This window comes from Anguilla anguilla, chromosome 4, assembly GCF_013347855.1.
Source record: "Anguilla anguilla isolate fAngAng1 chromosome 4, fAngAng1.pri, whole genome shotgun sequence".
In the NCBI taxonomy this organism is placed as follows: domain Eukaryota; kingdom Metazoa; phylum Chordata; class Actinopteri; order Anguilliformes; family Anguillidae; genus Anguilla; species Anguilla anguilla.
In genome coordinates, this window is record NC_049204.1 from 14,113,595 (window position 1) to 14,126,587 (window position 12,993).

The window sequence follows — 12,993 nt, forward strand, 5'->3', positions numbered from 1 at the left end:
TCATTGTTTTGTGCTAATTGCTGCAATATTAAGCTAGATTTCTCAAAATAATGAATACTTTTGACGTCCTAACAAGATTAGTGTTTTGAACTAGAGGGTGGAGGACTGGGATCCCTTTGTAATGAATATTCAGATATTTACTTTTGATGTGCAGTCCACTAAATTAACTAACTCTAGCGTTTAGTCAGATAGCTAGTAGAACATGAACTATGTGGAATGAACCACCCAACTCTTATGGATGGCATTTCATGTAAAATGCTGATTACATGTGAGCATGGTACTATACTGGGACCAGATTTTTTTCCCTCTGTACATTTTATTATTCTTTGTTGTTTTGTCTATCTTTTGTTCATATGTCCATGACAAGTCCCTAAGTGTAGACATTCTAAGACGACCACATTCAAGAAAATTAACTTTTCAAAATCTTTCTCAAAATGCTAAGGTTTCTCCGATAAGCATCATTGCAATCCTAGTGTAAGTGTGACTGATATTGAAAGTATCTAGATACCCCTTTTTTTCACAGGTCTGAGTTAAGAAGTAGTTTGTGGTGCTTAGCTCTCTAATAGCAACGATAGCAGGATTAGCCAGTGTAAACCCAAGGCACTTATGCTTAAGATTTCCTTCAGCCCGAGAAATTACACTGCTTGTGTAGCTGTGTGATCGCATGGCCTGAAATACTATGTGTATCAAACTCTTTCCTTGCATACAGCTGGCAGCTGCTGGAATTCAACATCTGTGTGCTATCAATCAACCATGGAAGGAAAAAATAACATTGCGTCAGGGACAATTTATTACTCATTTATTCTCATTTCTCATTCACATCAGTATTTCATCACAGTAGTCGCAGAAAATACACACTTGGACCTTCCAAGCCATCTCCACGAGTTTCAAACGACAGACACAGAACACTATTAAAAGTTAAAACTGTATAAATTACAGTTGCACTACATGGCCTAAAGTATGTGGACACCTGACATCCACCATCATCCAAAATTATGGGCATTAATATGGAGTTTCACTGTATCCCTGGGAGCATTGTTGCTCTGAGACAGGAAAGGGTCTTCCTCAAACTTGGAGAAACAGAATTCTCCAGAATTTGATTGCATGCTGTAGCATTAGGATTTGCCTGCAGTGTAACTAAGGGGTGTAGCCCAAACCAAGAAAATAGCCTCGGACCAAGGGGGTGTCCACATACTTTTGGTAACATAGTGTATGTTGTATAAGTTATAGTACAGTTAGAGTTCTGCAGGTTATAGTGAATTGCTGTCAGCTGAGTTCCCAATAAGCATTTTACTCTGTTTCAAACCTGAAGTTATGGTACTGTAATTTATACAGCACCAAATTAACTGTTAAATACTTTCATTTCATTTATGATTATTTATGATTATTACTGCTTCTAATGTGTTTCACCGTATGTTTGCTACTGTGGTTTCTACAATACTATTAGCATGATATATATACCGCTTTTTTATTTATATAGCCATTTTCAGATTGTGGTACGTGCATTATTTCGGATAAACTACACTAAAAATCTAGGGAATACGATGCAGGCAAAACATGAAGGTTTAGAGGGGAAAGACTTAAACACACCCGATAATATGTGCTGGTCTCTATCCACAAAACAGACAATGTATCATTATCATATACCGAAGACCAAAACTTTCCCCAAACAATAATATTCCAGAGGCTCGCTTGAGTATAGAGAATGTGGGTATTAATGTCGTACCGTACCACTATATATCTTAATCAAATTAACTTTTTGTATCGAGTAAGGTGATTCTAAGTCTAGTGGTATATTGAGGGACTTTCATGCCCTTAAATTTGAGGGCAATGGGAGGTAACCGGACGTGAAACCTTTTCTGTAGCCAAGATTACAAGATTCCCAAGACCTCAGCATTTTACTATCACATTTTGTAGCCTGCCAACCGATTTTAATATTATGCACAAAACAGAAAAGGGAACTGAAATGTTGCTGAAGTTTATAATAATTTATTTCATACGTACAACTTTTTGTGAACTTTTAAGCTGTGAGCATTACCTCCGTCGTAAGTATGTCCTATTGTTTAAATAACTTACATTGCTTAAGCATGACGCTAACCGTTTAAATGTTTAACTATCAATTTATTCATTTGCGCATTTTATCTTACGGATCTATCAACGCTTTTGGACATATAAGCTACATGCACTTATGATTAATGCAGACTTTTAAAATTTACTTTTCTTTTATCTTACGGATCTATCAAGGCTTTTGGACATGTAAGCTACAGCATGCTCTTATGATTAATGCAGACTTTTAAAATGAACTTTTTTTTTCCAAAGCGAAGTTGTTGTAAATAAAAGCTCCAAAGACTTTCCAATTACATTTATTTATTTTCACTTATAATGATCGAGATTGTTTTTCATATTAACCAAAATTCACGTTAGCTAAAGCCTGTAATTTAAGATATGCTGCTATGGTGCCCTAGATTGCTCGTTTCTAAGGAAAGATTTGACTAATTTCACACAGGTCAGATGGATCGATTGAATATTATTAACTTTTTATTTGTTTTGCAGACAGATGCAGTGGCATCCCAAAACATGATTTAACCGATTGCGTATCTAGATGGTAGTATAGAATCGCCCCCTGAGAGCTGGCTATTGTAGGAAAAAAGCATCAAAAACACAGATGTCAATGGCAAAGTTGTCAATGAATAGGCTTTTGGGCAATACGAGCACTATAATTATTATCAAATGAACAAATATTACATATCTGCAAGACCAAATTGGGGAAATCCCCACGCTTTTGCTGCGGAACTAGTATTTATCTAGAACGAAAGTAATAGAGCTACTATGGAAACACTCCAATCTAATTTTCAGATTGGCTGAAAAAGACAGAAAAAAAAACTTGCTGCATCAAAACCTGACGGTTTCTCCGTTCTTTTATTATAATTTTCTAAGTGCACGATTTAGAACTCCAGCTTTTACGCAGTTTGTCTGAGAAACTGCCCGGTACAATGTCCGTTTATTGATCACGCTATGGCTGTTTTAAACACCTTTCTTTTTGTTTTACTGTATCATAATTAATTCATAATTAATTCTTTGATATTAACTATTTGCAGAGTACTGCACTAGTGCATTGAAAGCTTGGGAAATTAAATGGAACATGACATTCAACCATGAGATGAAATAGTGATACAGTGCCCTCCATAATGTTTGGGAAAAAGACACGTGTATAAAAGGTGCCCTTTAATAAAAGCTAAGAATCTGCACTTCAGTCGTGTGAATTGTTTGATTACAAATCTAAACTTGTGGAGTACAGAGCCAAATCAGGAAAAATATATACATCTTTGTCCCAAACATGTTGGAGGGCGGATACTGTACATGTTTTTTCTCCTCTTTTTCTCTTTGCACATTATGCAATGATGTTAAAATTGATTATAAAAAAACAAATACATTTGACAGAACAAGCCATGTGATTGACAGGGCTTCTCCATCTCGATGTAGAACACACATACTGATTAGTTTGTGGAAAATGTGAGAAATGTGCAAATCTTCATAATGATCATTTCAAATCAAATCATTTAGAAGGAATATATAAACACTCTGTTTCTTGGCAGGACGTGTGGCAGGCGTTTTTCATTACGACCGTAACAGTAGGTACAGCCTTACCTACATGGAGGCCAGGTTGGCCTGTGAGCGAGATTTTGGTGCTAGTATAGCTGATAGGAAGCAGCTGCTTGCAGCAAATGAGGGTGGGATGGAGGAGTGCCGGGCCAGCTGGATCTCAGAGGCGGAGGTTGCTTATCCCCGGGTGCATCTGAACTGGAACTGTGGGCAGAACCAGACTGGAATCATCTCCTATGGTGTCAGGAAAGACCTGCTGGAGAAGTGGGATGTATTCTGCTACAAAATGGACAATAATTGTGCAGTGCACCAGAGAGCGGAGTCTCCAGGTCTGCCCAGTCTTGAGGCCGGAGGAAATGGACCTTTTGGGAATGTTGGGGATCTATTTTTTGGGGCTAGACCTACAGAGCACGGCAAAACAACTCAAGTGTTTCAGGGAGGGCAAAGCATGGGACCTACTGAACACAGTGCTCCTGTTGCAACATCTATAAGTGGCAAGCAGGATTATATGACATACCCATCTGGACATGAAATTGAGAGTTCTTCATTATCTAATGAATTAACCGGAAGGAATGGGGGACCTTCCAACATCAAGAATTATCCAGACCGGGAATCAGACTCAAACATAGATGGACAAATGCTCGGTATTCCTCTCTCGGTGGTTTTGCAGCTAGACACCGCTAAAGATGAATACAAGACTTCCAGTGGAACAAATAACAAATTGGGCTCAACAATATCACTGATAAAAAGTCCAGAATCCCCGGTTATCTTTCCTTCAACAAGTGTATCAGGTGGCAGTCCAGGGTCTTTTGAGATATTAGATCCTCCTCTAGTCTCTACATTTTTATTGAGTGGTACGTCATCAAAGACAAACAGTGATATCCAATCTAACACAGTCACAGCATATCAGCTATCAAACTCTTTTGAAGTTATTCCAGTACCTACCACTCAGACATTTACTGAAGTTCTTGATGTAATTCACACATCGGCTGTTGGCATAGTTGAAGCACTCCCTGAAGAAAGATTAGATGAGAACCATGAGCCCACAAGCAGGATCACTGCTGCATCGTTTCACTTGAGCAGTATCCCCAGTGGTCACATAGTAGATGAACTCAATTCAGAGTCACAGGACTCGGAAAGCATGGAAAATGCTGATGAATCTAAAAGCACTGGAAAAAGCACAAGGGGTAATACAAATGGCACTCGTGAATTCCATTCTACAATCTCAGCTTCATCCATTAACTCTCCAGAGTCCATCATAACAGGAAGAAATGTTGAAACTGCATCTGTGGACAGGAACTCTACTCCATCAATTACTATGCTAACCGCATATGAAAATGCACATAACTTCTCAGCATCACCTGTGAACAAGTCTAAGGAATCAGTGCCATTTGTCTCCCAGTTAGAGGGTCAGAGGTATGAACATCAGCAGATGACTGTGGATGAGCTGAGTACTGATATCCAGAGAGTCTTTAATGAAGTGGGGTCCACATATAAAGTTAATGCAAGTATTACGCATGTTCAGAAGGGGCTATCCCTGGTGCACGCCACTGCAGTTCCAACATTTTTAAATCTGAGTATCGACAACGAGCAGATAAGTGATTATTCTGAAACTCCTGAAGGTCTTGATTACAAAACTGGAAACTTTTCGACTGGACCAACTGCATCTTTAAACCACCCTTGTGGCGAGGGAAAAGTAACACGAAATGGTTCATGTGTTACTGTAATACAATTGTTAGAAGAGCACATGCAATCAAAGGAGGCCTCTCCATATAGCACCCAGAACTCAACCCCCAATGTTACGGACATACCTTTACAGCTTGATAAAACACAGGAGGCAACCTCTATCCATCATTATGCAACTATTACCAATGAAGATTTAATTTCCTCAACTGTTTCCCCAGTCCAGGATCATGGGACACATTCTCCCACACCCACATTACCTATGACAGAGCCATATTCCAAGGGCACAATGCATACCGCTGAAAATACTGGAACTGACTGGTTGTTAGATCGCTTCATAGTGGAAAACAGTGGCAATGTACCTCAAACTACAACTAAACAGCACAATGATTCTTTAATGACTACAAATGTAGTAATGGTCACCACAGGGACATCACCTCAGTTGAATTTAACCCCTGGAATTCAAGAAACATCTGAAGCAACAACCACAAGTAAGTTGTTCTGTTTTACACATATGAAATATGAAATTAAAATATGTTCTATGGGATTGTTGGGTTGCTGCTCTTTTATAATGTAAAATATTTTATAAACCTTCAGTCAAATCCCACTTGAGTTTGCCTGTGCTTACTTTGAAGATTAGGGGGTTGTTATAAAAGTCATCATCAGTGTTCCTACAGTGATAATGGTTGACACTGTCCTTTTGCAATGCTTTCCAATTCACATTTAAAGCTTTGCATTTGCTAATGTTAAATGGAATATTCCAGATGTTGACCCATACTTGTACCCTCTTCTTCAGGGGAATTTATTAAGATAAAGAAGTGCAGAGGTCACTGTAGCATTTCACATTCTAAAGCACCTTGTTCAGAAGTGATTTCTCTTATCATTAGTTTGTTTTTGTCATTGTTCTGCCTGGCAGATGATTTTCAATCGACTTTGAACTAGCTCAAGCTGAACTTAGCTCAACTGAGCTGATTTCATTTAGAGAGGACTAATAGTTTGTATGTTTATCCAGTGAACTGCGGAGGTTTTCTGGATGAAGAGTACGGGGATTTTCAGAGCCCAGGGTTTCCTCATGCCTACCCCAGCGAAATGGACTGTACCTGGGTGATCTTCGTCCAGCAAGGTCACCTTGTCCAGCTAAACTTCCTCTCCATGGTTTTGGAGGAGCAAAGGGGCTGCCAGTATGACCATATCATTGTATTTGATGGAAGAATATCAGAGAAACAGGAGATTGGCAGGTAAGTAGCACACACCTGCCCAATCCCCCATTTAATTAGAAAGGCAATATTCATTGAACTCCACACAGATGGAGTATGCACCCCTCAAATAACTGGATCATAACAAAATCACTGGACTGTATAGGACCAATACATTTAATTGAAATGACAGTCTGTCTTGTTTGGTCTCTGTCAGGTTTTGTGGTTCAGAATTGCCACCGCCTCTCAGGTCTTCGTCCAATATTTTGACTGTCCAGATGAAATCGGACTCCTCAGTGGAGCTGGATGGGTTCTCCGCCCACTTTCAGACCGTTAAATCCCCTGCAGGTTCAGGTACGTCACACAGATACTCCAATGAGGAATCATAGACCGAGATTTCAAAAATAATGTAATTTACAGTAGTTTGTTAATAGGATTGGAGTGCATCTAAAAGCTGCAAAGGTTTACTTTATCTAAAACAGAGATTATTTTCCCTGTAAGCTAATATACAGAGTCCAATGAAAGTTGGTTATGTGATATTTAAACAGTTTTTATTGCATGCAACTCGTGATGGTTGTGTGAAATTTAATTCATTTAAATTTTGTATCAGTTTTATTTGGTTTATTGAAGTATTTTTCACTTTCACAGGGCATTTACAACTAAGTGGAGGCAGGAACCAATTTGGAGGGCGTGTTGTAGTGGATATTGAGGGGGTCCAAGGAGGAGTTTGTGCTAAGCATTGGGGAAACAATGAGGCAACAGTGGCCTGTCGCCAGCTTGGGTTCATGGGAAATGCTGTGGCCGCAAGGTAACTCAACAACTGTTACTCTCTGATCTCTTGATCATATTGAAGAAAATGACGTCCCCTGTGGTTATATGTCAGAATTACATTGTCCTCATTTTACTAATCGAAATCACTGAGAACAGAAAAGGTGACCATTGAGCAGTTTTTGAGACACCAATCCTTTATGTTAGGCTTCTCTCAACCACATGTCTGTCATGTTTAATTTGGATTCCTACTGGGACTTTCAGGATGCCAGAGAGTATGGATGACCTTCCAGTGTCCGTGTCATTGGTTAAGTGTCGGGGGGATGAGCGCTCACTGGACCAATGTGAAATTAAAAGGGGAGGAGTCTGCAGCACTGCTGATAGAGCTGCTGTTCACTGCCAAGGTGAGGTCTAGGAAGAAACCTTTGAAAAGCTTGTTTTGTTTATGTTGGTATTGTCGCAAATGGAAAATATACACTGTAATAGGAATACTCTATAATTTTACGTAACTTGCTGGCAGCAATTAGCTTGTAAGTTTTTGTAATACATTTCACAGTATGCTTACAATAACAATTACTGTAAGCATACTGTGAAATGTATTAAATCGACTTAAGGGTTATTACATTCACAGAAAATCTGTCTGCACAAACACCAATGTAATTCAGCAGGGCAGCATGCACATCGAACAAAAAACCAACACGTCCACTCCCAAAAATGTCACTATATGTACACATTATACAAGATCCTGTGATTAAAAAATTTGTTCTTGATAATTCAGTTACTTTAATTACAGGTACAAATTAGATTACCTTTCAGTAGTAAATTATTACTGAATAGACCAGTTTTCCCAGAGCTACCACCTGGTGATGATTTAACAACTTGGACATAATTCATGCCACACCAGTAACGTGTGTGTATATGTGTGTGCGTGTGTGTGCATGCATGCTTGCTTATGTTTTATGCAGTTGCTCAGTCCTGCTCAGTGCTGAGAGACATTGGAGTGCTTGTGTCCGGAACATACATTATTGACCCTGATGGACCTGGGCAGGAACAGAACCCATTCCCTGTCTACTGTGACATGGACTCTCAACCAGGGGCTGGTAAGTCTCATGAATTTACCTTGTATTGTTTTTGATATATTGTTATGTATTTGCCCAGTAGACAACATGATTACCTATCTAAGGTCTATAGCCGTAGTTGGACTGTACCAGTCCAGTAATGGATAGTTAATGCCAGATTTAATCTCAAAGTAGTCCCAGTGTTGGAGTTGTGCTTCATTCCCATATCCATGAATACCAGGTGCTGTCACCACTCTTCCTCTTTCCTGCTTTTGAACTCGTGTCGTGTGTGGCCTCTCTTGCTGTCAGTTGTGAAATTATATCCCTTTCTTCTGCAACCACGGGACACTTTGTTTTACTGGTATATAATAACCTTGTCTTAGTGATTTGTTGTATTTTTAGTTTCTTCAGTTTGAAACCCAGTATGGTGTGAGTACACTGCACTAATTTCTTTTTAAAAGTACTGTGACTAAACAGTGTACATGTTTGAATTTTTTATTGCATTCCCGCAATGACGCTGACACTTCCCTGTTTTACTTTATTGCACAAATGCAAACTACACAGTTTGCATTTGTGCGACATTAAGTTTCCACATTCAAGAAGTACAGTAGATATGCACTGCTGGTGGAAAATGTAAAATATTATTTGTATAACAAAACATTCAAACTTTCTTCACTATTAGCCAGGTAAATCTATATCTAGATTTTCCTGGCTACTGAATCTCTGTATAGTTTTTCCTGTGAGTTTGGCTGGCAAAAAAATTAATTAAAAATATATTAAAAATGAGAGGTTCAGATGACTATGAATAGGCTACTTTTTGAGCATGACATTTTCACTTTATTTACAGCGTCAATAGCACATCAAATGCATCACCTCCATGGCACACTCCCATATCACATCATCCCATCACATCACCCATAATTGTCAAATTGGGCTGATACTGATACATTGTTTTAAGCTATTATTGTCCAATATTGGTGTGGCTCTAATATTATTGTGCATCCCTTATTAAAAAAAACAAAGTACCACTTCAAAAAAATGTATCAACATAAAGTTCTCTTCATCCCTCGCATAGTATTTCTGGTGTAAGACTGTTATTGCCCTATGCTATGTGTCAAGGAGTGACGGTGGTGAGTCACAATTCAGAATCGCGGACTCGAGTCAGGCCATGTGAGGAGGCTGGCTGCTACTCCAGGGAGGTTGTGTACCAGAATGCATCCCTGCCTCAGCTCAGAGCACTGATAGAGGCTTCTCTTTCCTGCACTCAGGATGTTAAGGTACGTAGCTACATGCTTACTTGGTGTGGTTTTGCAGTGCATTATTATAGGGCAATGTATATGTAGTGTAATCATTGCGAACTGTCAGATACGAAATCAAACCATGTATATTATGCACAGTTAGCAATGCAAGTAGCAATAAATACAGTTTATTACTGGCCTGAGCTTCAGTTCTGCTGCCTCCTCTTCTGAGAGTATTTTCGAGGAAATCCCTGTACTTACTGTCGCTTATGCAGGTTGAGTGCCGACACATTCGCTTCCTGGGGGCGCAGTGGGGTTGGTGGACTTCCTGGGATGGCCGTAGGGTGGACTCATGGGGCGGAGCCACTACAGGGAGCAGAAGATGTGCTTGTGGAGAAAGAGGTGATTGCACTCCTTGAATGAATCAGGAAGTGAAAGATCACTGTAACATTTTACATTCAAGCAAAGGCATGCCATGTTTATTTGCATACCTGTTTATTTAACAAATATCAAAATTGCATTTGTGAGTATTTCATATAAATGCCACTTTGAAACTCTTTAATGTTTGGCCTGCACAAACAGGGATGCTTCATTGTGACTTTTACAGCTTCAAAGATATTAAAATCTGCTTTGTAGGCGAATGTGACCTTGGATTGTCAACATGCAACTGTGATGCCAATGACGAGGTGTGGCGGTCTGATGAAGGCTTTCTGTCGGACATGACCTTACTTCCTTTGAGGGAGGTGCGGTTTGGAGACACCAGAGATGTCCCCATGGAGATGGCGTTCCACACAATTGGACCACTGCAATGCAGAGGGCACAGTAAGACCCTGAAGCAAAAGAATGATGACTCCAATCACAGCCAATATAACTAGAAAAAAAAGTTTATTTGAAAAACAGATCCATGAATGAAAATGGTGGTGAAGCTTACTGCATTATTTGAGTTGCAATGATGTGTCAATCTAATTAGTGCATTACTCAGGCTCCAGATAACAGTCTACCTATGATAAGCAGTTAATATGACCAATAGATAGCCTGCAGTAGTTATGATTCTATGATTATCGTGATATGATCATTTGCTTTTACCTCTGCAGCTATGATAAAAATGTAGTGTAGTTCTTCAACTATATATAACTATAACTATGTAATCCATATATAAACCGTGAATCACTTAGTATGACCCCAATCAGTGTGGTATGTATCTGAGTCCAGAGTCCAGAGAACCAGTTCTGGTGTCATGTGCTGCTCTGAAAGAGGCTGGCATTACCCAGTCAGGACGATACCTCATTGATCCAGATGGGATAGGACATGGAGTTTCCCAGTTTGAGGTCTACTGTGACATGACCTCTGACCCTTTGACAGGTAAGACCATGTTATCGTTAACTTCAAATCATCACTTGTGTACAAGTTTTCCCACTACTGAGTTCACTGTTCATACCTGCAGTTCTATGTTCTACCATATGAACACAATAAATAAAAATAGGAACAAGGTTTCCAAGTGGCTGCTGGCACCATAACCAAAATGAACATTAAATGTTTTTCACAGTTCACAAACTGAAATTAGCATATACAAAATTCATCAGCCCTAATGTCTGTTTCATTCAAAAGCACAGTGCTTTAATAATGTAGTTACCCCAGACAGACTGGTGGTGGCGACAGTGGCATTGTGGAGATGTTTGCAGCGGTGCCAAAAGTGCATTACTTTCACACAGGTGTCACGGTGGTGAGTCACGATGGGGAGGGGCGGGTGCGTGTTTCTCCATGCGAGGAGCCTGGCTGCTACAGCAGGGAGCTGCGGTACGAGGCGGACCTGGTGCAGCTCCACGCCCTAGCCCTAGCCTCCGCTTCCTGCCAGCAGCATGTCAAGGTGAAGAAATGCAACAGCCAAGGGGGAAGCTGCTCTTCTGAAATACGGGTCTTATTTCCCATTTAATCAAACACAAAACTGAGATAATAAAAATAAAAACCATTTACTTATCAGAATTAAAACATTTATATTTGTTTGACATATTTAAAGGATTTCTTCTACAGCACATGTAAATATAGTGGCTCAAAAGGAGGATCCAAAGTGAATTATTGCCATAGTACTTACTGATAACCTGACATTGCATATGCTGTTTAAATTTTTTTGTCATAGGTTTAGATGTGCGTTAAATTGCATTGCAATGCAATAGTTGACAGCAGAATGGTTTTCCATCCAGCTTGACTGTCGGCACACATGATTTGTGCAGTCCGGCTGGGGCTGGTGGGTGTCCTGGGCGGGGCAGAAGAGGCTGGACTGGGGTGGAGCAAAGAGAAACAGTGGGAGCTGCGCTTGTGGAATGACAGGTGTGCTGCTGAATATAGCTGAATATGCTGAACATAGCGTGTACGGCCTATATTCTAGATATACCGTGCATTTGTTTGTAAAGGTGTGTGTTTGTGACAGGTACGTGTGACAAACCAGGCCTTCTGTGCAACTGTGACAGCAATGATCACATCTGGAGGAGTGATGAGGGAATCCTCGCAGACAGGAGTGCTCTGCCAGTGAGGGCTGTGCAATTCGGGGACACTAAGGACATCCCGCTGGAAATGGCATTTCACAACATAGGCAAATTCACCTGCAGAGGAAGGGGTAGAGTGTACCTCCATTTTTTTGACTTGTTATCTTTACATTTCAGCATATAGAGTATAGTGCATACATAAGGCATTGGGCATTTGAAAAATAAGCCTCAGCAATTAGGCAATATTTGGGCTTTGGGTCTGTCTATGTCTGTCTAATTTAATGTGCTTATTTTGTATTAACATTTATGTAATCTCTATTTTTCAGGGTCCCCCATTCCATGAAAGTGTTTTATATCACTTGATGCATCGCTGCCTTGGTTTCTTCTTCATTATTAACTCTTCTTGGACTTGAATTGGTGTCTCATACGTCTTTGTGTAGTTCAATCAACATCTCCAAACAGCTAGCAACAGAACTGTCAACACTGTAATGGAGTCCTACATGAGTCTGTGTTCTCATTCATAAATCAGGGAGCAATGTTGTGGCAGTCATTCTTACTGTGACCTATCCTCACATGTGAATAAACTATCTTAGACTTAGAGCACTTTCTCAAAGTGGTTGACTGTTCAATAGAGTGCCACAGTGATGTGTACGCCAACCCAGAAGTTTCTTCCGTTATTGGATCCCTTGGCAGATTTTGAATGCTTCTGCTTCAGGTGAAGTATAAGCAAACTGAGCAAAAATAGAAGACTTGCATGGTCAAACCTAAAATAATATTTAGGAACACCAGAAAGTCCCTTTAAAAGAGCTAAACGTGAAATGATAACAGCCACAATAAAAGCCACCAACTGCCTCCATATTTTCCTATGATGTAGGTTATATTATGGGCTTTTATGGAATGGAAAGAATAGGATGTTGTTTACAGTATATTCTAATTTAAAGAACATTTCCAATGTTCTAAATAT

At 39.7% G+C, this 12,993-nt stretch overlaps 1 protein-coding gene across 2 annotated transcripts; it reads left to right on the top strand.

The window, feature by feature from the left end:
• The first annotated feature begins 1,532 nt into the window (after positions 1-1,532).
• Positions 1,533-12,629, top strand: LOC118225159. Of its 2 annotated transcripts, XM_035413221.1 has the most exons (15): positions 1,533-2,256; positions 3,597-5,777; positions 6,299-6,524; positions 6,700-6,836; positions 7,131-7,290; positions 7,515-7,654; positions 8,216-8,350; positions 9,428-9,585; positions 9,822-9,948; positions 10,183-10,368; positions 10,759-10,908; positions 11,259-11,413; positions 11,748-11,874; positions 11,975-12,160; positions 12,356-12,629. In XM_035413221.1, the coding sequence occupies exons 2-13, from the start codon at positions 3,653-3,655 to the stop codon at positions 11,766-11,768; spliced, it is 3,720 nt and encodes a 1,239-aa protein (XP_035269112.1). In that variant the 5' UTR covers positions 1,533-2,256; positions 3,597-3,652; the 3' UTR covers positions 11,769-11,874; positions 11,975-12,160; positions 12,356-12,629. The 2 variants fall into 2 exon arrangements, with proteins under 2 accessions (XP_035269112.1, XP_035269113.1); XM_035413222.1 differs by lacking the exons at positions 11,748-11,874; positions 11,975-12,160; positions 12,356-12,629 and having other exon boundaries at positions 1,533-2,045; positions 10,737-10,908; positions 11,259-11,336.
• The last annotated feature ends 364 nt before the right edge of the window (positions 12,630-12,993 follow it).

Excerpts from the sequence above, each read along its gene's own strand:
- LOC118225159 (XM_035413221.1), top strand. The coding sequence starts at position 3,653 with ATGGAGGCCAGGTTGGCCTGTGAGCGAGATTTTGGTGCTAGTATAGCT. Across the intron at positions 8,351-9,427 it reads GGACTCTCAACCAGGGGCTG|GAGTGACGGTGGTGAGTCAC; the intron begins GTAAGTCTCATG and ends CTATGTGTCAAG. Across the intron at positions 10,909-11,258 it reads GACCTCTGACCCTTTGACAG|GTGTCACGGTGGTGAGTCAC; the intron begins GTAAGACCATGT and ends ACTTTCACACAG.